The 27,556-nt window shown below is 37.6% G+C and overlaps 1 protein-coding gene across 3 annotated transcripts in view; it reads left to right on the forward strand.

Annotated features, from left to right (window-relative positions):
* The first annotated feature begins 921 nt into the window (after positions 1-921).
* SYDE2 (synapse defective Rho GTPase homolog 2) overlaps positions 922-27,556 on the forward strand; it is a 43,388-nt gene continuing 16,753 nt past the window's right edge. For 2 of the 3 annotated variants that reach the window (XM_055585310.1, XM_055585311.1), the window contains exons 1-4: positions 922-2,335; positions 10,283-10,978; positions 15,767-16,869; positions 21,406-21,532. In XM_055585310.1, coding sequence (XP_055441285.1) covers positions 1,054-2,335; positions 10,283-10,978; positions 15,767-16,869; positions 21,406-21,532 — 3,208 coding nt within the window. In that variant the 5' untranslated portion in view covers positions 922-1,053. Of the gene's footprint in view, positions 2,336-10,282; positions 10,979-15,766; positions 16,870-21,405; positions 21,533-22,767; positions 22,934-27,556 lie in introns of all 3 variants that reach the window. The other variant, XM_055585312.1, reaches the window with a different exon arrangement.

Genomic DNA, 27,556 nt, shown 5'->3' on the forward strand with positions numbered 1-27,556 from the left:
AAAAAGTTTAATCCTTAAATCATATTGATTTTATCAACCACAGACATGTCCACCAATCTGTGGCAACACAAGGTATTTTACAGCTGTTACACAGAACATGGATTTTAATGCTTTTGAGAGAGAGTTGGTATTTCTAAATAATATTGCTTCTAAATTTCAACCCAGTTGTTTCTCACCCCAGTTCTAATGAAAATGAAGTGTTAGGGGATGGGGAGACTAGCGGCTCCTTTCTGCAAGTTTTGGTGTATGCCAGAATTAATTTTGTTTTAGCATGCATTATCTGAAAGACAAAGAAAAACAGCTTGTAAAGAGAGACACCAATGGTGATCTTTGAGACAAAAAGATTTTCCTAACTGAAAAGAAATCGCTGCAAATTTCCTTGAACTAGCCAGCTCCCTGTACAATTAAAATGATTCAGAATGTTTCTAGAACACACTGCACTGAGATACACCTGTACTCATACCTTGTCCGTCAAAACAATCTTTGTTTTCTCTCAAGCTAGGACTTGCATTAGACACGCCTCGTATAATGGTGGCAATGGGGCGTGGGGTGGGGGGGTGAAGGTGACGGAGTGGCAGCCTGGAGGGCACTTTCCCTTTCTCTGTCTCCCCAACCAGAATTCTGCAGCTTCCCGCTCAGACTCACCTTCCCGCTTCTTATTTTTCCCGCCTCGACTCTAACTGCACCCCTCTCCCAGCCCCCACGACGCGTTCACTTTCTTATCCGTCGGTCTTTTAGCTCTCACCTCCCTCCCTCCCCGCCCTCCGCCTCGCCTTGCCCGCCGTGGTGCGCCCACCTGGGGAACTCAAAGCTGCACCAACAGCCCGCGCGCCCCTTCGCAGCCCGGAGCTGCGGGGCATGCGCTCTGCGGCGGCGCCGCCCTCCCCCACCCTTGCCGCGGCAGAGTTATGCCAAGTATGTGAGGAGCCCGAGAGGGCCAGCGTCGGTCATGGGGAGCCGCCGCCGCCGCCTCCGCGAGCGCAGCTTTCTGGCGAGCGGGGTTCCGAGTTCTCCCCACACCGGGGGCGAGCCTGGCTGCTGAGGCAGAGAGGGATGACGGACCCTCTGAGGAAAACGCTGTCCAGGCTCCGGGGGAGACGGGGTCCCCACGCCACCGGACGGCTCGGACTCCGGGCGGCCGCAGCAGCCACCGTGGCGGCCTCTTCGGCTGCCGAGGGATACGCGGGTGGTACCCGGGACGCCCCCTCAGGCGAGCGTGCCAGCGGAGCTCGGCCGAACCTGGAGCGGCCCCAGCCGTCGCCTCAGGCGTGGGGTCCTGAGGCGGGGGTCCCGGGAGGGCGGCCGGAGAGGTCGGGGGCGCTCGGGCCTGCGCTGCGCGGCTGGAAGGAGGCCACCCCCCCGGGCGGCGGGCTCACTCGTGCCTCTCTGTACGCCCCGCCGGGCTCCGAGGGCAGCGGAGAGGACGAGGAGGAAGACGCCGACTACTACGAGAACCTGCCGGGAGACTTCCAGCCTGCATCCAAGCCTGAGGGGGCGGAGGCGGAGCTGTGGCCCCCGCCTCCCCTGGCCGTGGGCTCCTCCCCGGGGGCGGAGGGCGGCCGCCTGGAGACAGGCAGGCTGCAGACCCAGTTGCGAGAGGCCTATTATTTGCTGATCCAGGCCATGCACGACCTGCCCCCTGACTCCGGCGCGCGGCGGGGCGACCGGGGCTGGGCAGATCGCGGTTGCCTTGCGGGAGCCCGGGCTCCGGGCCAGCCGCCTTCCCCCTGCGGCGCGGCGGACCGCCGAGCCTGCCCCCGAGACTGGGAGCGCGGAGGCGGCGGCCGCCCTTGGCAGCAGGTGTCCCCGCCCCGGTCGCCTCCTGGGGAGTCGGGGGGAGGCCGCCCACGGACTCCTCGGATGCGGCTGTCCTGCAGCAGAAGTCTCGACAGCCTCCAGGTGGGTGCCAAAACGCCTCCCTTCCAGCGGTGGCCGAGCGACAGCTGTATCTGGTGCGGTACGCGCGGGGAGCCAGACGAGCCGCCGCCACGTGGAGGCGGGATGCACGGCTGGAGCGGAGGCAGCGCCCGGGCCGCGGCGCCCTCGGGGCCCCGGCTTCCCAGATCCGAGGACCCTGGCCGCTCCACGGGAAGCCGCGGCAAAGGGGACGGCCAGGAGGGGCTCCCCTTCCTCAGGCCGCCCGCGGTGACAGTCAAGAAGCTGCAGAAGTGGATGTATAAAGGACGTCTGCTGTCCTTGGGAATGAAGGGTCGGGCCCGTAGGACACCCCCCGATGGCACGGGTGCTCAGGAAACCGCTTCAAATCTGGGCGCTTTGAAAATGCGGGAAAGCCAGGTCCTGTCGGTGCCTCCAGACCAAAGAATTACGCTGACAGGTAGGATGCCTTGCAATCAGCATGCTCACTCTTTGAGCCTTAAAGTTTACCGAGCGGGCTTCGGTTTTAGAGCGAAGGTTATGGTTTTGCAGACAGGTACGTGCCCGTGCCAAAGTGAGTGTCATGTCAATGGCAGCCTAATACTATTTCCCGGTTACCTAGGATCATACATTCTCTCGTTTTTTGCCTTTTTTTTTTTTTTTTTTTTGACAGTGGCATGAGGAACTTGGGGTTTTTGTCTTTTCTTCTCTAAGAACCAGTGTCCCTACTCCTAAGCGCAACAGTGAGTAAAGGTTAAGTTCACCACACACTTTTTAGTGAATTTGAGTTGGGCGGTGCTGCCTTGATTTTTATTCTTTGTAGCTCTAGGCAAACTGTAGACTTTTGTGGAGTTTGTGAATTTGAATTTGATCCAAGTTAGACTTTATGGGCTTTTTAAACTGTCATTTTAGTCATTACACCTCCTCACTCTCCCCCACCCTAGGAGCGTTCATGCACACAGACATATACACAACCAAAACCCAAAGCCAAAGTAAACCGAAAAAACTATCATAGTAAAAAAATTTTTTTAGTCGGGTAGGATTTCACTTGTTTCTTCTCCTCACCTTTTGCTGTCCTCCCTAACCCCCAAACCTAGCTCTAGATAATCTTCTTCTTGTGGAAAATGAAGGGCACTTGGATTTTAATCAAAAGAAAAGTATATGTTATGTACTTTTAAAGAAAGTGTGGACATTTAAAGTCATTTGTAAAAAGTATATTTGTCCTAATAATAGGATTTTGCTCCCTGTTTCGTATGTGTGGTTTTTAGTTTTCACTGAAAGTTTACATTATCAATTCTAAAAATCTCTGAAGTTGTAAATAACAAAAAATTCTCTTGTGAAAGAAGTACCTTCAAACTGAGCCAAAAACATGATCTTTTGGATTACACTCTTAAAGACTTCTAGTGAACATAATGACTTACATATTAGTAATAATTTTAAAAATATTAAATGCTGAAATGTAAAAGTATTCACAGTACTTGGCTGTTTCCCTGGTAAGAATTACAAATCCTACAGGGCTAGGTTTGTACACATTAACTTTTTTAACCAATAAACACAAAACTGGGGAGAAACAAAGTTCACAAAACTTTTTATTACACAATGAAGACAAGTCAAATGATTCACTTCAAGTGTATGCAAAACTAGAAAAGTTTTTTTGAATCTATGAAGTTCTAACCCACACCTGTCAAAATTTTCCCTCAAACCTTTTCCATTCCACGTAAATAAAAAGATAGTAGAATGCAGATTTTTGTGAGAAAAGATGTACTTTATGCCAAGTTCATATTAGAATATGCATTTCCAGTAGTAAAGTATTTGTAATCATTTATTATATTTTATTGCTAATATACCTTTAGCTCCACTGATTTTGGTACAGTTAACTCTTTGTAAGACAGTTAACTTTTAGCCATAACAAAAATCTGTATAAAACTTCAGTAAAATATGTATTACCCTTTTGTTGCAAAGGTTAAACATTACTATCTGATGGCTTTTAATAGTCTCAGCTGTTGTGGAAAAATTCAAGTTTTTTAAAAGTAATAATAAATGCAGTAACTTTTAAGAATGAATTCATTGACTTTTTTTCATTGAGAAACTAAGTAAATGAAATTAATTTTAAAATAAATGACATTAGAATTACTATGTGATTCTATGTATAAATTAGATATTTACTGTGTATAAATTAGATATTTCACAAGAAATCTAAACAAAAGTTTAGGTAACCTCTGGTTTAAAAAACTTACTCAGATATTGTTTCCTTTCAAATCATTAGTTTATCTTTTAGGAAAGATTAAAAATACTTTATGCAATGATTATATATCTAGTACAGATTTGAAGAGTTTAGTCTTTTTTTAAAAATTGCTTTTTATGATGGTTAGTTGAATTTACTAAAAACATTCTGGATACTTTAAAGGGTCTGCATATAATCTTTATCACACCCCCATCCCCTCACCACCCCCACCCCCACGTGAAGGTATGACAGCTATTATTGAACAGCAACAGCAAATAAGAGGTTAAGTACTTTGCCCAAGGTCACTTAAATTAGTATATGGTTTATGTATACTAGTATATAGGTCCAAACTATTATGTGGATTCAAACTCAAGTCTTTATAACTCCAAAATCCCTATTTATATAAGATCAAAGGGATTTGATGGTCTTCCCCGATGTCTCAGTGGTAAGAAATCTGCCTGCGGTTCAAGAAACCTGGATTATATCCCTGGGTCGGGAAGATCTCCTGGAGGAGGAAATGACACCCACTCCTGTATTCTTGCCTGGAGAATTCCATGGGATCTCAAAGAGTCGGATGACTGAGTGACTGAGCACACGCGCAAGCAAAGGGACTCTAAATTTCCTTAGAGGTTTGATCTAATTAATTCTCTTACATTGTTTGGATTGAGGAGATGGAAAATAAGTAACTTCCTCAAAGTTGCAAAAAAGTTGAGGGACTCCTAGACCAGAATCAATTGCTATATCCACTTAACACTTTTATCTTTAATTAGTTCAAATTGGTTACTTGGATTCTATTTTTAATCATGTTTTCTAAAAAATTAACCAGGCAGTCCTGATGAAGCAGTACATTCTTGATTGTATAAAGATGTTAAACAGCCTAAAGGTTTCTATCACATTTTGTTATACAATATGATTTGTGAGGATATTTTCTTTCAAAATACAGTCATAGTTAGAATTTATAACACAGAACAACTATATAGGGGGATAGAGATACCTAGTCTACATAGGTGTTTTGGAAATTTTTGAGACCATATGACAAATGGAAGCCAAAGTGGTTTTCTGTTTTGATTTCTGGCTCCTATTAAGAATCATTAAAATTTTTGATATTAGAATGCTGCCAGTAATCTGATGCAGAATGTTTATAGATTGGCCAGTTTGTTACTAGTTGAGATGATTATTTAAGAAATCTAAAGTCATTCCATAGTAAATACTGTTAAGTTTCCGCAAGCCATAAAAGGGAATTTTAATTTATTTACTATACTTCATTATAAGTCTTTATAAATTTAAGTAGCAGATAGTACTCAGAAATAAATGGAAAAGTTTATTTTCAAGTTGAGCACCAAGTTGAGCTAGCTTGGCCTTTTACCACTTTAAAAAACAATTAGCCTACTTTGACTGTACTCTTCCTGTTCCATGATCTGTGAAAGAAGAAAAATTAGGGCAGGTAACAAGTAGTATTAAATAGCTGGTATGATCTTTGCATTATATCTTAAATTGAAGTTGACGCTTAATGCAGATTCCTACCAATTCTGTTTTCTGAAATATATGTAGCTCCATTTTTGTAACTTTATGAGCTATATTTTCTTTATGGGTTTTTCCAATAAATTCTTTCATGCGTTAGCCCTTTCAAGACCAGTAAAACTATGTAGGCAAGTAATTTTTGTCTGTCTTCTACATCTAAATCCTTCTGTTAGAAATTCTGCCATCGTGGCCCCAGAAGCAAGCAGGTCCATTTTTTAGTTTCTGTTTTTTTGTTTTGGGAAGAGTGCCATAAAATGTCAGAGTTGCTGGTGGCAGGAAAACACTGAGAATTACAAATTCAGCAGAAAGCAGTGTTGTGTTGATTTTTGAAAGTCCTACATTTCTAAATGGTGCTTAATGTTTTGAGAATCTCTAAGACTATTGGTTGTTAAAATGAAGGTTTAATATGTGTGAGGGTGGGACCTTGAGGTTCTACATTTTAACAAACTACCAGTATAGATGTTATTTGGTATACACTTTTAGAATAGTAAGGCTCTGTAATTCTGGGTACCTCCAATCACCTATCTTGATATTTTGTTAAATGTTTTGAAAAAGCATTCTACTTTATTCTGGCACTTGGTACTTATACTAACCCCTTTATTAGAGCAAAGCGCTTGAGCTCTTTCTGCTTCCGTTTTTTGTTTTTTGTTTTTAATTTTTATTTATTTATTTTTGGCTGTGCTGGGTCTTCGCTGTTGTGCTTGTGGTGAGCAGCCTTTTCATTGTGGTGGCTTCTCTTGTGGAGCACAGGCTCTGGGCTCACAAGCTTCAGGAGTTGCAGCATGTGGGCTCAGTAGTTATGGCCCATGGTTTTAGTTGCTCTTTGGCATGTGGGATCTTCCCAGACCAGGGATTGAACCCGTGTCCCCTGCATTGGCAGGTGGATTCTTAACCACTGGACCACCAGGGAAATCCCTCTGCTTCAGTTTTGTTAAGCATGAACTTATACTTACTACTTATCTATGACAAGTATAAGCAGTTCTCTCTGTGTTGGTCTTGCCTTGCACCAATAAAAGTAAAAGATTTTAGAATCAGCAAGAGAGGAGGCCATATAATGTAATGGCTAGTAGAATAGAGATTTTGGGTTTCTGATCAAATCAACCACTTACCAGGCTTAAGACTTTGGACAAGTTACTCAACCCTGCATAGCCCCAATCTTCAGGTTGCTGTGAAGATGAAAAAAGATAATCCATTTGGTACCATGCCTGGCACTTAGCTGTTATCAAGAGAAAGGCAAGCACGCTTTGTGAAAATATTGCCTTGTCCCAGGTCATTAAGATTCTGTTTGGATAGTGATCTGAAGTTGAAAAAGACAGCCTTAGGGAACACTGGGAATTGAACTAGAGGACACCACTTTAGGAGCAGTAAAAACCCTTAAGAAAAATGCTGTGTGCTAGCTTTGGGGATAGAAAAGTAGAGAAGGGAATTTTGAGACTGTTTTTAGTTCTCTGAAAGTAAGGAGGAGGCATAAGAGAGGAAAAGATGAAAAAGACACAGAGGAAAAGATGAGTAGAATAAAGAAGTGCTCCTAAAGTGGTGCCCTCTAGTTCAATTCCCAGTGTTCCTTAAGACTATCTTTCTCAACTTCTGATCATTGCAGATCACTCTCCAGCCAGAATTGCAAACTCCTAATTTATCCCACCTCTCCTTCCCCTTTGGTAGTCATAAGTTTGTGTCTGTGAGTCTGTTTCTGTTTTAGAAATAAAAGTTCATTTGTATCATTTAAAAATTGTTTTTAATTAAAAAAAAATTATTTTTGGCTGTGCTGGGTCTTCGTTGCTGCATGTGGGCTTTCTCGAGTTGCAGTGAGTGTGGGCTTCTCTTCATAAGCCTACATATGGACTTAGTTGCTCCAGGACATGTGGGATCTTCCTGGACCAGGGATTGAAACCATGTCCCCTGCTTTGGCAGGCAGATTCTTAACCACTCGACCACCAGGGAAGTCCCTGTACCATTTTTTTAGATTCCACATATAAGTGGTAGCATATTATATTTGTTAGACTTATTTCACTTAGTATGATAATCTAAAGGTCCATCCATGTTGCCACAAGTGGCATTATTTCACTCTTTTTATGGCTAAGTAATATTCTATTGCATATGTATATATCACATCTTCCCTATCCATTCATCTGTCAATAGACACTTAGCTTGCTTCCATATCTTGGCTATTGTAAATAATGCTGCTATGAAAATGAAGCTACATGTTTCTTTTTGAATTAGAGTTTTCGTCTTTTCTGGATACAGGTCCAGGATTGTTGTTAATTTTAAGTGTAAAGGGGATAGAACCAAGCTCTTGAATCTTCAGGTTTCATTGATTAAAGTAAATTAAATCAATTCAAGATATTTATTGAATATCTATTAAATGTTTGCATATTAGATTCTGGGAGAGTGGAGGTGGGTATCCTTTAGTAGTAGTCCAGGTGTACTCCTGTAGACTTTGTAATCGGTTTGAGTGCTGCCTCTTCCATTTACCAATAGGTGATCTCAGGCAAATTACTTGACTTTTCTGAGTAGGACTATATAGTTTCAAAATATTTCAAACATTACCTTACTTAATCCTAGGAGCCACCCTATAAGGTTAACTGGGTTGATACTATCATCATGTTCAGAGAGGGTCACCTACTTCCCTACTTTTAGTAGCTGGCATGCTGTGGGGGAGGCAGGTGAGAGCATGGTTTGTTGGCAAAGTAATATCTCTGCTTTTCAGTATACTATCTAGGTTGGTCATAACTTTCCTTCCAAGGAGTAAGCGTCTTTTAATTTCATGGCTGCAATCACCATCTGCAGTGATTTTGGAGCTCCCCAAAATAAAGTCAGCCACTGTTTCCACTGTTTCCCCATCTATTTGCCATGAAGTGATGGGACCAGATGTCATGATCTTAGTTTTCTGAATGTTGAGCTTTAAGCCAACTGTTTCACTCTCCTCTTTCACCTTCATCAAGAGGCTTTTTAGTTCCTCTTCACTTTCTGCCATAAGGGTGGTGTCATCTGCATATCTGAGGGTATTGATGTTTCTCCGGGCAATCTTGATTCCAGCTTGTGCTTCTTCCAGCCCAGCATTTCTCATGATGTACTCTGCATATAAATTAAAGACAGACTTAAATTTGAATCCTAGGGCTAACACCTTGACCATATTCCTCATATGTTTGAAGCTTATGGAACTAATTCAATCTGTCTCAGGATTATTGTGGTGGGTTAAAGGAGGTTAAGGGCTTTCTTATTGCTTTATCTCTTGTTCCTGACACATAATAGGCACTCAGTAAATATTTCTTGAGTAAATAAATATCTGACATAGTAGGCATTCATGGGAGATTTCTTCCCTTCTAAGTCTGTTCCTCTATTCTTGCCTCTGGAACTAATTGAACTTGAAGCCCAGTTTGTGTTTAAGGCTTTGTTTTGTTTTTAAATTAATCTGCTTGATTAGGTAACATTTAGGGTTATAAAGAGGGCAAATTTACATTTTGAAATGATTTTTTTCAGTAGAAGGGAGGTTACTGAAAACCTTAATTATACATGAACCTAATTTTTTGGTTGTTGCTAAGCTCCTCAAAGTTTAATGTGTTTTTATCACTCTCTGTTACTAGACTACTATATTTTACTTGCTGTAATACTAAAATGAATCAACCATATATGCATTCAAAGTAGCACAGATCATAGTTTACAAACCTGGCATGATCTTAAAATTAAAAATATGGTTTTGTTTTAATTATTTATGCATAGTAAATTAGCATTACGATATATATTTAGTTTATTGACACTCACTGAAGCCGGCTTTATGTGACTTTTTGAAGTGTAAAAATTTTCCCTTTTATATGGAATTAATATTATATATACATTTTTAGAGTCTTATCCATTATATTAATACATGCACATATCTAAGTATTTGATGTTCCACATTGGGCTATGAATTCCTTAAGGGCAGGGATCATTGTTCATTCTTGTATTCTTGCTACTTAAGCTTGTACCTATCAGTAATACAGCTGTATTGTGTTTATTGTGACACAGGACACTTAGTCCTAATCAAGGGTCTTCTTAGGGATTTTTAATTTTTATTTTTGCTCTAGATATTTAGAACTTAAACCCTGTATGAGTTGCTACTGCATTATGTGGTTAGAAAACAAAAGTTATTTTGAAATTTCAATATTCAGTAAGATACTTAGTAATAAGTGAGGAATGTTTATTTTGAAAGATTTATTAAATCTTTAGATTTATTTTTAAAAGATTTGATTTTTGAAAGATTTATTAATCTTTCTGTGAAAAGGTAATAATATTTGTAGTTTCTAAAGTTCTTATAGTAGTGAATTGAAAGTTACTCATATTAATTAAAGGCATGCTGTGTACCAAGCATTCTATACAAGCTTTTTATAAAACATGTTTTGCCTAGGATAAAGCTGTTTTAGCCCTATGATATTTATAAAGGTGGTTTCAGAGTTTGTTTATCGTTTTTCTTAAGAATTCTTATGGTACCTGATAACTAAATAATAGAAATCAAGTTTAGGTGGAAAATCCAAAGTTTTTCTTATTTAAGTTTAGTCTCTGAATGTGATTAATATTACACTTTTTTTCTTTTTAAAAACAGTATTTTAATAACTGGTCCTAAGTGACATGTCTTTCTTGGTATGCGAGGTATTATATTCTACCTTCTTTTTTTCTTTGAAACAGATTTATTTGAAAATGTCTGTGAGTCTTCAATGAAGAGAAATGAACTTAAGGATCTGAAGGATAATACTGGCTTCAGGGGTCATAAGCCACTTAACAGCATCACTGTGTCAAAGAAACGCAATTGGCTATATCAAAGTACTGTGAGATCTTTTAATTTGGAAGAAGAAAATAAGAAATGCCAAGATATAAGTCATTTATCTGTTTCACCCATTTCTCTACCTAAACAGCAGTTGTCACAACCTTTTCTCAAATCACCTGAAGAATATTATACGTATATGGTGTGTAATGCTACAAATCCTTCATTATCAAGAAACTGTTCATTAGACTTTAATGAGGAAAATGATGCAGATGATGAAGGAGAAATATGGTACAACCCCATTCCTGAGGATGATGACTTCAGTATTTCAAATGCCTTGAGTTTTGGTGAGACAGACTCTGCGGTTCTGAAGTTTCCTGATGTCAGTTTGAGAGTGTTATCTGGCAGTAACCTAATGAAAGCAGAGCAGTACACCGAAGACTCGCTGTGCTGTTCGGAACACACAGGCGATGTTCAGACCACACAGTCACACGAGATAAGTCCTGTAGATTCCATCTGTCCCGCAGAGTTTGTGCAGCGGTACAAGCAAAGGCATAGATACAAGATGCAAGAACGTATAATTATAGATGACAGTCCCATGTTGAAATCTCCTTTTTCAGGTAAGGATGATCATATATCTGCCATTTCTTCTTTCATTTTCAATTCTTTGGCAGTATCTAAAACTAAGTATAGATGTTTATTGTAGCCTTGTACCTTTCCTTACAATGCGAGTGTATTTTCATGAAAATAAAAGTCAAAAAGATTTATAAACACTTTTATGTACATGCTGGTTTAATTATTCCTATCACAGACTTGGTTTTGTAAGGGGTGAAGAAGCTGGAATCCTACACCAACTTTTAGTGTGTATGGTGTGGTTTAATATGTCTGTCCATCAAGGCAGTAATTACTTTTCTCTTAGTTGAAAGAATGGAGTCATGGGAACTGGAAAAAATGTATTCTTTACATATGTCTTGTTTTGCTTTATTCATGTATTCATTCATTCACACCTAGCCTGGCCACAGATGAAAAATTCTATGTTCAGTATACTAGTAGTCATTAGTTTTCACTTTTGTGCCTACATTTCCTCAGAAACAAAGGAAAAGAAGAAGAGAAAAAGAGACCAGAGGTGAAAGTAAATATTTTGCAAATAGGTGCTACAATAGATACGGAACCCAGAAAGGAAGTAATTGAGTATATATTAGGTTATCGTTCAACCTAATGGTTTTATTCTTCTTTGATTTCTGATGTGCTTCTTTTTAAATTTAGTCCTTGATGTAGTACATCCCAGTGTTGGGATTAAAATTTTGTGTGTGTGTGCATATCTAAGTGTAAACTGATTTTCCACAGTGACTGTGTGTTTCTTTTGTAATGTGGATGGGAAGAGTAATAAATGGTATATAAACTAATACTTTGAAACACAGGTTGAGATCCAGGTGGAGTGATGAGGAAAGCTTGCAGGAGAAGGGCAGACAGATCGTGATGGGTGTGGAATGGTGCAGAAAAGGCAAGAGGGCATTAAGTATAAGAGCAGTGTTAGAAAGTCAGTGTATGTCAAGTGAGATACACTTTAAGTTACTATCTTTAAACTTTATTATTTTATGTTTGTTGCAAATTGTGAATCTGTTAAGAGGACAGACATTACCGAAAAAACAAAAACAACCACCCAAATTTGAAAGTACAGAAGGATGTCAATTATGTCTCCTTTTTTACTGTTGTTCTTCTCTTAAGCTTACTGTTACAACAAGTACATTCCTATGTTGACCAGAGGGGATATTTAGACAATTTATTTATATAATCTTTTTTTTTGTTTTAATATGATCAGAAAGGTTATTTACCTAAAGTGATAATGTTTTCTTTAGCAACACTGGCAAAAATCTGTTGAGAAATAGGCAAAGAGAATGGTTAAATTTCAAAATAATGTTTTGATTAAGAAATAGGAAAGCTCAAGTATTTTTAATATGAATGACAGTTTTATGATCATCCTGACACAATTATGACTGTTTTTTGCCTATTAACTTCTGGATATATATGTACCTTTTATCTAGTTGCTGTCATAGTGGACTATTTTTGGGTTTTGCTGATTTCACTTATTATCTATACTTTGTATTCTTACATGTGGTGGTGGTTTAGTCGCTAAGTCATGTCCGACTCTTGCAACCCCATGGACTGTAGCCTGCCAGGCTCCTCTGTCCGTGGGATTCTCCAGGCAAGAATAGTGGAGTGGGTTGCCATTTACTTTTCCACGGGATCTTCCTGACCCAGGAATCAAACCTGGCTGTCCTGCATTGCAGGCAGATTCTTTACCGACTGAACTACGAGGGAAGCCCCATTCTCACATATCGATTAATGTTATTGTTCCCCAATTTTTATAGTATTTAATTGGGTTGATGTGCCCTATTTGACTGGTTCCTTATTGTTAGGTGTTAATAGAATGTTTCCACTACTACTGTGGAGATCTTTATCATGATCTGTTTTGCTTCATTAAGATTGATTACTATTAATAGTATCTTTACTTGGTCTTTACAGCTGGTAACTATTATGCTGCTGTTGCTAAGTCACTTCAGTCGTGTCCGACTCTGTGTGATCCCATAGACGGCAGCCCACCAGGCTCCGCTGTCCCTGGGATTCTCCAGGCAAGAACACTGGAGTGGGTTGCCATTTTCTTCTCCAATGCATGAAAGTGAAAAGTGAAAGTGAAGTCGCTCAGTCGTGTCCGACTCGTAGTGACCCCAGGGACTGCAGCCTACCAGGCTCCTCCATCCATGGGATTTTCCAGACAAGAGTACTGGAGTGGGGTGCCATTGCCTTCTCCGGTAACTATTATAGGTAATATAAAATTATTTTATATTATATATATATTATATTTTATATAACAAAAATATTTTTTTGTTATTTCCTAAAAAGTTTATAGTTTACAAGCAACTAACAATGCCTGGAGAATCCCAGGGACAGGGGAGCCTGGTGGGCTGCCGTCTGTGGGGTCGCACAAAGTCGGACACGACTGAAGCGACTTAGCAGCAGCAGCAACAATTGGTTAATTCAATAATTCAATAAACATTTAGTTCCTGGGGTCGTGAAGAGTCAGACATGACTGAGCGACTTCCCTTTCATTTTTCGCTTTCATGCTGGAGAAGGAAATGGCAACCCACTCCAGTGTTCTTGCCTGGAGAATCCCAGGGATGGGGGAGCCTGGTGGGCTGCAGTCTATGGGGTCGCACAGAGTCAGACACGACTGAAGTGACTTAGCAGCAGCAGCAGCATGTGCCATTTACTGTTCTAGGTGCTGAAGGGAATGTGCCAGTTTCAATTGATTCTAGTCTGGTTCATAAATTTATATTGAAAGATTTTTCCTTTCTTGCTTTCCCTAGAAAGTCCTATGAACAGAGGAACCTGGTGCAGGCTACTGCCCATGGGGTCGCAAAGAGTTGGACATGACTGAGCGACTTCACTTTTCTTTTCCTTTTTTTTAAATTAATTAATTATTATTTTTTTTACTTTACAATATTGTATTGGTTTTGCCATACATGAACATGATTTGATTAGTATAATTGTGGTTTAATTTTAAGTGAATGTTGAATTTGGTCATATTTCAGCTCTTGGATTTTATAAAAACAAAGCTTTTTTGTTTCAATAAATTCAGTCTTGCCTGCAGTAGAAATATGTTTTTAAAAAAGTCATTATATTAGATTGACTCTTTATTTAATAAAACCTAGAACAATTTTGTATACTGGGTAGCTTCTTTAGGCCATGACAAAATAGATAGATTGTATGCTACAGCGATACTCTGATTACTGTAGAATATTTTAGGCCAGTAAACCAGTAGAATTGTACTACAGTTTACAGTATAAGGGAATGCTTTGTCTAATTTATTAAACACTCCATTTCTTAGTTATGTAGCAGAAAAGCCCAACATAGTCCTTTCTCTATAAAGAAACTATTTTGTCAATAGGACACATAAAGAAGGATGGAGAGAGGACTATTTAGACTATTTTAATACTTTAAAGAAAGGTCATTTGATCTATTGATTTTTTGAAATGAATAAACACTTTTCTCATTTTAATTGTCAAATGTACTACATAGAGTAGTCTCTGGTACTAGGGTCATTAAGGATCTTTATAGGGAATAATTAGATAAAGTATGAAAAATTAAATTTTAAATAATTGGGATAATACTATGTTTTTCTTTAAAAGCACAGTTTAAATTTATATAATATTACATTTTTAGAAGCTACTTTCAATTTGCTCTATTAATTTGAAAACTTACTAGGAAATATTCATATTTTTAAATGAAATTGGTTAGCCTTTACATCCTTTTTTTTTTTTTTTAAACTGGGAATTAAAAGTTTAAGGTTAAGTGGAATGCTTTAACCTCTTAATAATAGTTGAAAAAAGGTCTTTGAAAGTCAATTTGATGTATATGTATGGACAGAAAAATGTTTAAAAAATGGAGAGACTGCAAATATAGTATTTTAGAGCACAGATTCTGAAAGCCTGTTTTCAGATATGAGTCCTTATTCTTCCACTTACCAGATTTGTGATTTTAGACAAATTAGACAGCTCATGTATCAATTTCTTCATCTGGAGAAGGATATCTTAACTCGTAAGGTTATTATGAGAGTTAAATGAGGGTCCGTGCATACTAATTATTAAATTAAGTTTTCATACTTTGTCTAGCTCAGTAAAAGTTGACTGGTATTATTTTTAATAATAAATATTATAATTTAATAATAATAATAGAAGCTACTTTTAATATAATTTTCACTGCTATATGACCATGATTAATCTCCTGGTAGTGCAGTTTTACAATGATTAATCTTCTGGTGATATGGACTGTTATTTATTTGTGCTTCTTAAATTTTTAGAAAAACTTTTTATTGTAAGCCTGAGTAACTTTGACATTCAGAAAAAAAGCAATTTTTGTGGAGAAAAAATTGAAAGTGTCTTAACACTTTATTCTTCATGGAAACTGAAAATTATAAGAAAATACATTTTATCAATCATTCTTATATTAGGTGAAATTTCTAAATAAATACACTAAAGTAGGAAATGTGAAAATTGATGAACATATTAAAATAGGAAACTTTCCTAGTTTTCTTTGATATCCACTGTTTACAGTTATAAGTATATTGCAGTGGGAAAGATTTAAAAGGAACCTATATTACCTTTCTTCCAAACCTTCAGAATAGAAAAGCAGATGAAGAGGGAAATGTTTCTTTCCACCATAAGCCTTTTGTAGATCGTGATATTCTGCTTAAACTTGGTAATGGTAATTCAGCTAAACTTTTGACTAAACCTCACCATTAAGATGAAACGGAAGAATTTCTGTCCATATGAGAGCTTGTTAAATTTGTGGTTTATAAAGTAAAAAGAAATCAAAACTTATCACCTTATTTATTTTTTTTTTCCAAGGTCCTGGGAGTGTAGCTGCTACAAACAAGACTGATTTGGGAGTTATGGAACCATCTTCACCAAGCCCTAGCCCTGTGAAAAAAGGCAGTTCAATGAATTGGTCTTTCCCGGATAAAATAAAGTCTCCACGAACTGTGAGGAAACTTTCCATGAAAATGAAAAAGTTGCCAGAACTTAGCCGAAAACTGAGTGTTAAAGGAACCTTGAATTATGTAAACAGTCCAGACAATACTCCTTCTTTGTCTAAATGTAACTGTCAAGAGATTCATCATGCTGTTATTCTACCTTCTGGGAATACAACCACAGCTGCTAAGAGGAATGTGATAAGTCGGTACCATCTTGATACCAGTGTGTCTTCTCAGCCCAGCTATCAGAAGAAAACCTCCGTGAGTTCTAAGTATTCCTGCAAAGGTGGTTACCTCAGTGATGGAGATTCACCTGAACTGATAGCCAAATCTAGCAAATATGGATTCGAAAACAAATTTGCAAAAGGAAAAGACATAATTCCAAATAGCAGCAGCAAGAATGAACTAGACATTGATGCTTTTAGACATTACAGCTTTTCTGATCAACCTAAGTGTTCACAGTACATATCTGGGCTCATGAGTGTGCACTTTTATGGTGCTGAGGATTTAAAACCACCTCGGATAGACTCAAAAGATGTCTTTTGCGCAATTCAGGTTGATTCAGTGAACAAAGCCAGAACAGCTTTGCTCACATGTCGAACAACGTTTTTAGACATGGATCACACTTTCAACATAGAAATTGAAAATGCACAGCATTTGAAATTAGTAGTGTTTAGTTGGGAACCCACTCCAAGAAAAAACCGAGTGTGTTGTCATGGAACTGTTGTTCTTCCCACCTTATTCCGAGTGACAAAGACACATCAATTGGCTGTCAAACTTGAACCTAGAGGTCTTATTTACGTGAAAGTGATTCTTTTGGAACAGTGGGAGAATTCACTTCATGGGCTAGATATAAGTCGAGAACCAGTAGTATTTGGTGTTGATATTCAAAAAGTTGTAGAGAAAGAAAATATAGGCTTGATGGTACCACTCCTGATTCAGAAATGTATTATGGAAATTGAAAAGAGAGGCTGTCAGGTATTATTTTACTGTGTTTCTCTATTGCCCCCTTATCTATCTATTCGAGTAATTAATTCAATTTATTTATAGTAAGTCTTAGGAGAAGGAGTTCAAGGTAAGTTTAAAAAATCTAATTTAGACTTTTTCTCATTCCTGTTCTTTACTTTTATTACATTACTGTTTAGGATATAATTTATGCCTTAACCTGTGTTGTCAATGATTGAAAGCATGCTAGATGGTTCTTTATATTTGATGCGGGGCTGCATGGACTTATACTTTGAGATGAAGATATGGCATTTTACAGTGACATTCCTAGGAAAAGCCAGAGCTAATAACATGACTAAGACTAATTCATTTAAGGAATGTTTCTGTGTGGTTTGACTTTCCTTTGATAGAGAGTTCAACAGTGAATCTTATAACCCTGTTTCACTCCTAAAATTAACTCCCTGCCCTTATTTCCTGTTCTCCCTTAGTTCCACGCTTTGGAAAGCGTAAGCTTATCCATGTCTTACCTTTGGGATAGCATGGTGGATAAGGAGAGGTCCTACTAATAAAAGCACATCTCATTCTCTTTTCCTTTTAAAGATGGTAAAAGCAGTTCATTAGAACAAACAAAAATGGGCTTCCCTGGTGGCTCGGACGGTAAAGAATCTGCCTGTAATACAGGAAACCTGGGTTCGATCCCTGGGTTGGGAAGTACCCCTGGAGAAGCAAATGGCAACCCACTTCACTATTCTTGCCTGGAGAATTCCACGGACAGAGGAGCCTGGTGAACCTTAGTCCATGCAGTCGTAAAGAGTCGGACATGACTGATACTTTCACTTTCATGTAAATGTTAACCAGTTGGTAGACCTTATTTTTTGGGCTTTCCTGGTGGCTCAGTCAGTAAAGAATCCACCTGCCAAATGCGGGAGATACAGGAGACTCTGGTTCGATCCCTGGGTTGGAAAGATACCCTGGAGAAGGAAATGGCAACCCACTCCAGTATTCTTTTCTCGGAAATCTCATGGACAGAGAAGCATGGTGGGCTATAGTTCATGGGGTCGCAAGAGTTGGACACAAATTAGTGACTAAACCACCACCACCAGACCTTATCTTTATTTTCATTAATACTTGTAGAATGACAATGAGAAGCAGTGTATTACTGAGGACATTAATATGAGGTACAAGTAACTATTTATACTAATCTTTTGCAATATAAAATAAGCCTTAGAATCATTACTAAAGTATTTTGCTTTAGTACTATCAGAATTTATAACATTGATCAAAATATCAAGGATGAATACCATAAAATCTGAAATATGATTTCTTTAGAAGAATATAGAAGCAAATGTAAAATAACCTACCTTGAATTTAACATGGAACTATAGAAACCTCCTAACTTAATGGAGCTTGGTATAAAGATACAGGAAACAGATTCTGGTTTCTCATCAATTATTGTGTGATATTGGGCGAGTCACTTAATCTCTGTGAGTCTTTTCTGCTTATATCAATAAAAATAGATGTAGTAACTTCCTGAAGCAGAGAGGTAGGACATTTGAATTTTTGAAACCTCTTTCAGATATGTGATTCTATCAAGTCGAGTTTGTGTTGTCTGGGTGGAAGTGAGGCCTTTAGAATCCAGCTTTTGGTCCAGTTACTCTTTTCTTAAAGGTGTCTATTTTCCCTCCATATTTTTTCCCAGAGAGCATATAGAGAAGCCAGAAGTTAGGCAGACTTTAAATAAAGCTAAAGTCTTTTACAATTGTACATTAAAATGTGTTAGTCACTCAGTAGTGTCTGACTCTGCAACCCCAGGAAATGTAGCCTGTCCATGGAATTCTCCAAGCAAGAATACTGGAGTGGGTAGCTATTTCCTCCTCTGCTGCTGCTGCTAAGTCGCTTCAGTCGTGTCCAACTCTGTGTGACCCCATAGACGGCAGCCCACCAGGCCCGCCGTCCCTGGGATTCTCCAGGCAAGAATACTGGAGTGGGTTACCATTTCCTCCTCCAATGCAGGAAAGTGAAAAGGGAAAGTGAAGTTGCTCAGTCGTGTCCGACTCTTAGTGACCTCATGGACTGCAGCCTACCAGGCTCCTCCGTCCATGGGATTTTCCAGACAAGAGTACTGGAGTGGGGTGCCATTGCCTTCTCCAATTTCCTCCTCTAGGGGACCTTTCTGACTCAGGGATTGAACCCTGGTCTCCTGAATTGCAGGCAGATTCTTTACCATCTGAGCCACCAGGGATGCCCCATAAGTAACTCAAATAGCACTATACTTTTACAGTCTATTTTCTGAAAATATTTCATAAAGAGCAAGTAGATAAGACTGTTGTAAGTGATTTTAAATGCCAAGAAAATATTTTTTAGGAATGCTTTTTATTTCTATAAAGTTTAGAAAGATTTATTTTAATAAGGAATTATTTCCTGTGAAATAAAAAGTAAGATTTACAGTTGTATGTTTGAAACAGTTTTTTTTAAATACCTTTTCTTGTTTTGTCTCTTTTACTTCTCCCTGTTCCACCCCAATACACATACAGAAAGAGGCTGATATATGCCTGTGTTTTATAAACCAGCATACTGCTTAAATTTTGTTTACCTTTCTAGTCAGTATTCCTTTTTTTTTTAACCATGACAATCAGGTTTCCATAGTCATACAAAAATAGTTTGTGATATTCTTCCAAATACTTGGAAAGCTACTATCATGCATCTCCTGCTTCAAGCAGGAAAAGATTAGTATAGAAATCATACTCATGGTCCATCCAGTTTAGAGTCTGTCCTTACTAGAGGCATCAAGCATGTACTTCAAGTGTTTGATTCAGGAAATCAGCCTCTGAAGTTAAGGAATATATCCTAAAATATTCCTCCCTCATGTATGTATAGTATATCTTCCTTATTTTATTCACTTTTAAAAACTATATTTGTAATACCAGCTTTGGAGATAACACATTCCTTTAAATTATCACTTGCTATTGAAGTATTGCTTTCTTTAATTTGTTCTACATTCATCTTTCTCAAGCTTAAGAAGATACGTCTTTATGAGATTTCTGTGACACTTTAAGTTTGCTTACACTAGAAGGGCTCTACTCAAGCTGGTTTCTTCTAATGTTGTAGTGTTTCCTTTGATCCTGTTTAATATTTTAGTTTCATTTTCTGGATCATTTGCCATTCTGATTTTCTTTCTCTTGATGATGTAACTAGCACCTGCTATTGTCAATGTGAATATACCGTGACTGTGGAGAAGAATAAGAAATTTGAATTTTATTCCTAGTACACTCCTTGGTTTCCCATATCCTCTTGATCCTTTCGAATTCAGCAGCACCTTGAACTACCTTCTCTTAGAAATAGTTGTAGATTCTCTACTATCTTTCAGTTAATACTGAGTGCTTGTCATCTCAAATATTTTGGATAACATTTCCGTGGAGCCATTACTGACACTTTCCTATATTAAGACCCACCTTTTGTAGTGTAGTCTATCAGTTTTTAATAATTCATAAGAGGTTAGTGTCATAAGCAAACCTGTAAATTTCATTTGCTTTCTTCCTCTAGATTATTTTTAATATTTTTAAATGATTTCTAGTTCAGATCCTTGGGGATCGCATTGTGTGTTTTCACTTTATTTCTGTCTTGAAGTAATATCTTTATCCAATCTTTCAATTCAAGATGACTGAACTTCCTAAATAGTCTTTGATGTAGAAGTATAGATGACCACCACTTTCCCTCAATTTTCATGAAGAAGTTTTTCTTTTAAAAGGCCCCAATTGCTTAATCAGGCCTGTTTTCTCTTTAAGATACCATGTTGATTTCCTCTTGGTGAATTTATATTGAACTAACAATGTTTAAAAAACAAATCTTTTTAATGTAGATTGAAAGGAGATTGAGTGGTGTCTTTGCATCGTGAATACATTTTGAACTAGAAGTTTTATTTTCACCTTTAATGTATTATTTCCACTGAACTTCCTTCAGTGCTTTATAATCAATTCATTTGATAAATTAAAAAAATCCTAGATTTGTTTTCATTTCTTCCTGAGAAACTTTAAAAGATAACTTTACAGAAATAGTTTCCTGGAACCTTATTTCAAATACATACTTTAAAAAAATAAACTGAGTTTATAGCTTTTAAAAATAAACTGAGTATTAAATAACTTGCCCAAATTCACCAAGCAAGGAGTGATAGTGTGGGGCTTTATGAATCCAAAATCTTTGATTAGCTGTTGTGCTGTATTACTTCAATCTGGAGCAAAAGATGTAAAAGGGCACCCATGGAGATATTGGTTGGGTGTATAAAATTAAAGGGAAGGGATTGTGTTTTTGCTTAAGATATTATAGCTAGCACTACAGGTAACATAGTATATCATTTGAATTTAAATGAAAGAATATAAAATTTGTATTAAACTATGTAACTACAATCAGTATAGTCTGTGGTGAGACTTCAGAAGCTTATGTTTGAGATATTTTTAATTAAATGCCATCAGAATATATAAGATTGTCAAAGTCATGTGATTTATACATACTGTACTATTATATTTTCCCTTTATCCAATTTACCATAATGTGGCGATAATTTTATTTCTAGGTAGTAGGCCTATACCGATTATGTGGCTCGGCAGCAGTCAAGAAAGAACTTCGAGAGGCTTTTGAGAGGGATAGCAAAGCTGTTGGTCTGTGTGAAAGCCAATACCCAGATATAAATGTAATAACAGGTAATAAATAGATGTTATTTTTATGTACACATTCTGAAAGACTACCTCTGCAGGAAAGAGAATTTAAATACTGTTTTGGTATTATTCTGAAGTTTTTTTTTCTTCTTTCACAAACACTACTGTGTTCTTTTCTTTGGGGAGGTACCAAGATATGGTCCCTGTTCTCAAACAGCCAACCTTTGGAAGGAAGTAAGGCCTACATTAAATTAGCTCCAGTAGCTAACAGAAGGAAAAGGGTACTTTGTCTTCACGGAGGGATAAATAAAGTGCCATCAGGTTCAGTTTGACTGGAGCATAGGTAATATAAGGGGCATTGACTATCTGGTTAGAGAATTTAGATTTATTTACTAGGCAGAGGGAATCCAAAGATTTTTGAGCAGAGGAACGAAATCTTCAGAGATAGTCTTCAGGAATACTTACCTGGCAAGTCTGTGCGATGGATTGAAATAAGAAGATAGAAGAGGAAAGAAAACCAGTTAGGAAGGCTTGGCAATAGTCTCAGCAAAGAGGTAATGAGAGCAGATGGCATCTTACAGCAGTAGCAACAGCAGGAAGGAATATAATTCAAAGTATATGAAGACAGGGAGGGCCCAGACAAACATCACTTTGACACCTGGTTGATTGGATTCCATTAGCAGAAATAAGAAAGATAAAACTACTGTTTTTGGTGGAGAAATGTAGAAAAAGATTATGAATTGGGTTTCTTTTCAAACATATATTCAACTTGAGGTACCAGTCGGAGATCTCAGTGGATATATCAAGCAAAGTTGAAAGTGCTTATCTGCAGCTAAGGAGAGGATGTAGTAGAATGTGAGGGGTCTGTTATTTGCCCAGGTGATGAATACAGTCTAATGTATAGCATTGCAAATACTCTTCTAAAGCCCTGAGTGATGAAAATGGCAATTTGATGGTCATTGGCACTAGTTATAATTAACACCTTCCAATTGTCTGTAAAGTTTCGAAAGACCAGAATTTGAGGATTTCCAAACTTTGGAGGCAGGCAAAGAAAGAAGAAACATCTAAAGGGATTGAGAGGAAAGGAGTCAGAAAGTTTGGGAAACAAGAAACAATAGAGTTTTCACAGCAAGGTGTGATGCAGTGTCATTCTGTGGAGAGATCATATGAGATGAGAACAGAAAAAAAGGCCTTTAGGAGATTTTTGATAACTAATCAATATTTGGGGACTATTGGCTTATAATTCCATGTTTGTTTTTTGTTGTTTTACTTTTTATTAGCAAAATTTTCAAGCGTAGAATACTATGATAAACCTTCTTTGTCCATCATCTGGCTTCCTAATGACCAAACCTGTCTCATTTATACCCCTCATTTGATTCTCCCCACACTTGGACTATTTTGAACCATAATCTCAGATATCACATCCTTTCACCTACAGATGCTTTGGTATGTATTTCCAGATTGTCTATGTATTTTGATAGTCTTTCTCTTCTCTCTATTGTCAACTACCATTTTTTTCCCTTGTTCTAACAATATTTGTTTTTCTCTTCTAAATTGCTTTCTTATTTTGCACACAGTTGTCTAGGTGAGAATTTGAGGAGGGCTCAACTTGCACATGTTAAAGAGATTTTTAATGATTGGAATCCTTAAAGCCAACTTTTAGCATTGAGACTTTCCAAATAATTGAGCTTCCCAATCTCTGAACTCTGAATGACTGTATTTTCATAGATTATTTAATATACATTCTTGGATAACTAAGTTTGATTCCAAGCATTTTAATTCTAAAAGAAGACAAACCAAAGAACTTTTTTCCCTGTAACTTTTAGCAAACCAGAAATAATGGTTACTTTTATTTTTCTAATGGAAGAAGATTTATTATTTCTACTAAAAAATGGGTCATTTCTACAAAAAGGTAGATTTTTTTCCCCTTAGTAGTATATAATTAACAGAATCAGCAAAAGACTCATTTTATGAATTTATTAAGGAGATATTTTACAAATATCAGTTCTCAGAAAACTACATTCTGAATAAAAAGAGGTTTTGTCTTAGTTGAAGCCTTGGGTTAGAGATAAAAATTATGTCAAATGTGTACAGTTTAAGAAGATGAAGTGATGTGGTTTGAATTGTCAGAAATTTGCAGCATATGCAGAAGATATGACAGGAGATCAATGACTGTTAGATTTATAGAAAAGCATTCTTTTCTAAAGTTGAGAGTTTCCATAATTTATGAATTAGATATTTTTTGGCTTTATTCTTTGTATTCCATTTCAGTAAAGTTGTTTTTCAGAAGAACCAAGAGCTCTTTTCTTTCTTGATAAAAAGCCAATGGAATGATTTAAGTTTTGTCTGAGAAATACCATTGGAATTGCAGTAAATTATACACAGGGGCTCATCATGGCTCAAAATTTGGGGAGTTGGCCAGTAATAGTGTTGCCTCATGTGTTTGTTCCGTGTGAACTCACATTTCTAAGTAAACTTTGAAATATATTTAACAGTTCAATAGGTCTAACAAGGATATTAATGGAGTGAATGATAGAGTTTACTCACAGTTTAATGTGTTCTTAATAATTGGTTTGTCTGGAATACAGAATGAAGTACTCCAGACAAACCAGATTTTTTTCAATCAGGTGCAAAATTTAAGGTGTAAAATCTATTCATAGTTTTAAGAGAAGATAATAGAAAAGTCAACGTATTTATTATTTAGTGATTATTAAAGTTTTAGGCAGAGAGAATGGTGAATTTTGTGATTGAGAATTAATAAAATATAGGTACTTCAAACCAGTCTCTGAGAAGTAGATGTAGTTTTAGAGATAGAATGCCCTGCTTTTTCAGTGTGGTGATGCCTATATTGCATCACAGGGATGAGTAGAATCTTCCTGTGTAATTGGTCTTTGTGCCTGAAGGTAAGAGGCATATGATTTCATGGTATCTAACTATTACTGGGCAGCTTAAGAGATGTAACTGGAACCAGTTCTTTATTTACCAATAATTGCCTGCTTCAAGTACATGATAAAAGATATATTGTGTTGCATTAAATAAACTTCATCATAAATGTCCCCTAAGTCTTTTTTAAGTAGCTTCTGTAGCATTAAAGATTGTCACCACAAAGTTATTATCTTATGTTTTTTATGTCCCAAAGTGTTTGAAAGATATTAAGAAGGCAATATGGTTTTAAGATGCTCCTGTCTATCACTAAGTTTTTGAGATAAGACCATATAGCCAATTTCTAGATTTATGAGTCATTATATCTTATATGTCACAATGTACTATAAATACTTCTCTCTGTATCATTTTATAAAATCTTTTGATTATTTTTCCTGTGAAGTTTGTCTGCATTTATTAATAGAAAAGCAATAATAACCTTTACTTCAACATATTGAACATAATATGCTGAGCATACTCTTAAGTGCTTAATGTTTGTTATAATAATTCTCCCTTATTTGCCTTCCAATTATAGTGAAGTAAGTAATCTTGAACCTGGATCCATTTAAAATTCCATTTATATTAATGGTTGTTTAGTATATTACTCATAAAGTATAATGATATTTGACATATATTTTCACTAAGTTATAAAGTTATCTTTTCTGGAGATCTTTTAGATTTTAATTTAATATAATTGCATTATAGGACAAGTCTCAAATTACCAGGGCATATTGAGTTTTATGAGAACTAACAAGTCTTGTTTTGTCGAGGAACAAATATGGAACCTTAACAAAAAATTATGCCCTAAAGGTTTAGTAGTGTCTTTGTTTGGCAGCTACAGAAAATTGCGTTTTCACTTTCTAGTTGTAGATTCTCTTTAAACTGAATGTTGCTATTCATTGCGGGAAACTAAGGATAGTAGTAAAGATCACATGATAAAAGTTAAGGAATGGGAATATCACAGTATATCTAACTGGTATTGATTATTACATGCCAAGCAATTTATACATATTGTATCTCTTTGTATATATCAAAGAAAAAGTTTGGTCAGTATTCTCTTGGTTCCTTCCTGCTATTTCCATCTTGTTACCTTTTTACTATGGAGTAGGAAGTAATGCTATGTTAAGGAATAAGGTTTTTTGGAGGCTTACAGCACAGTCTTGCACCTCCTCTTTCCTGTTTAATATCATCATCAGAATACTTGAGCATTTTCATTTATTCACTAAAGACTTTGATATCTTACCTATGGTTAGATTTCCAGCAGAAGTCCTGCCATCATTCTGAATGACTTTAACATACAAATGACCAATCTAGTACACTCTTCTTATCTAACCTAATTATTATTGGGTATCAACTCATACCTTAAACTCTTTCTTGAAACATTCTTTCCTTTATTGCCTTAATAGCATATTTGCCTGTCCTGCCCCCACCCCCATCCTGCCTCTACTTACCGTTCATACTTCTTTAGCCATTCTTCCCTAGTCACCTTTGGAAAATCCTCTTCCTGATGACCACGTAAGAGCAGATTGAAGACTGGGATGGGGGTGGGGTGGGAGGGATATATGTTTGTACTTGAATCATATTGTTATACAGCAGAAACCAATACAACATTGTAAAGCAATCATCCTCCAATTAAAAATAAATAAAAAAAATTTTTTAAAGAACAAAAAAATTAAAAAAAAAAGCTTATTGATGTTCATCATTTTCTCTTATTATTAGGCCTTCTCATATCACTCTATATTACCTCCTTGGCTTCCCTGGTGGCTCAGACGGTAAAGAGTCTGCCTACAGTGTGGGAGACCCGAGTTTGATCCCGGGGTTGGGAAGATCCCCTGGAGAAAGGAATGGCAACCCACTCTAGTATCCTTGCCTGAAAAATCCCATGGACACAGGAGTCTGGCAGGCTACAGTCCATGGGGTCGCAAAGAGTCAGACATGACTGAGCGACTTCACTTTCTTTCTTTCTCTCTTTCTCTCTCCTCCTTGATAATCTGTCATTCCCAAGGTTCTAGTTATCATGTTTAAGTTGATCATTCTCAGATCTGTGTCTCCAGCCATCTTTTTCCTGAGTCTCAGATTTTTATATCCGGTAGCCTTGAATGTCCCGTAGATAACTTAAGCTTAATATGTTTAAAATGAAACTCCTTTCTATCCCCTAAAGCATGGTTTTCCTCCTTTCCCCCGTTTCAAGTAATAGCACTATTATTCACCTAGATGCTGAAGCCCCAGACCTAGGAAACATCCTTTTTCCTCTGAATGACAAATATATTTTTGATTCGGTGGTCCTGTTTTCAGAATTTGTCCTACCAACATACCTGCATATATACAAAATGATGATGTGCAAGGTTATTCATTGTAGCATGTTTTGAAATAACAGAAGATTAGAAAGAATACAAGTGTCTGTCTGTAGCCACTGACTAGATCAAAATGTGGGGGATCCATACATTGGAATACTGTACTGTGATGTGGCTGTAAAAACATTTGAAGAAAATTTCTGTGTACTGAAAATATGGCAAGGGTTATGGGAAGGATAGGGCTTCCCTGGTAGCTCAGCTGGTAAAGAATCCATTTGCAGTACAGGAGACCCCGGTTTGATTCCTGGGTCAGGAAGATCCCCTGAAAAAGGGATAGGCTAACCACTCCAGTATTTTGGGGCTTCCCTGGTGGCTCAGTTGGTAAAGAATCTGCCTGCAATGTAGGAGACCTGGATTTGATCCCTGTGTTGCAAAGATCCCCTGGAGGAGGGCATGGCAACCGACTCCAGCATTCTCGCCTGGAGAATCCCCAAGGACAGAGGAGCCTGGCAGACTACAGTCCATGGGGTCGCAAAGAGTTGGACATGACTGAGCACAGCACATAGCAAGGATAAAATGTTAAATGAAAAAGTATATATGCCGTCTTTTATGTAATAAAGGAGAACAAATAGTAATATGTTATTAATATTTATATTTGCATAAGCAAAAGCTGGAAGGATGCATAAGAAACTAATGAACCATTGTTGTGTTGTTTAGTTACATTTGACTATTTTGGAACCCCAAGTACTGTAGCCCACCAGGCTTCTCTGCCCATAGGATTTCCCAGGCAAGAACACTGGAATGGGTTGCCATTTCCTTCTCTAGGGGATCTTCCCGAACCAGGAACTAAACC

This window comes from Bubalus kerabau, chromosome 6 (genome assembly GCF_029407905.1).
Source record: "Bubalus kerabau isolate K-KA32 ecotype Philippines breed swamp buffalo chromosome 6, PCC_UOA_SB_1v2, whole genome shotgun sequence".
Classification (NCBI taxonomy): Eukaryota; Metazoa; Chordata; class Mammalia; order Artiodactyla; family Bovidae; genus Bubalus; species Bubalus kerabau.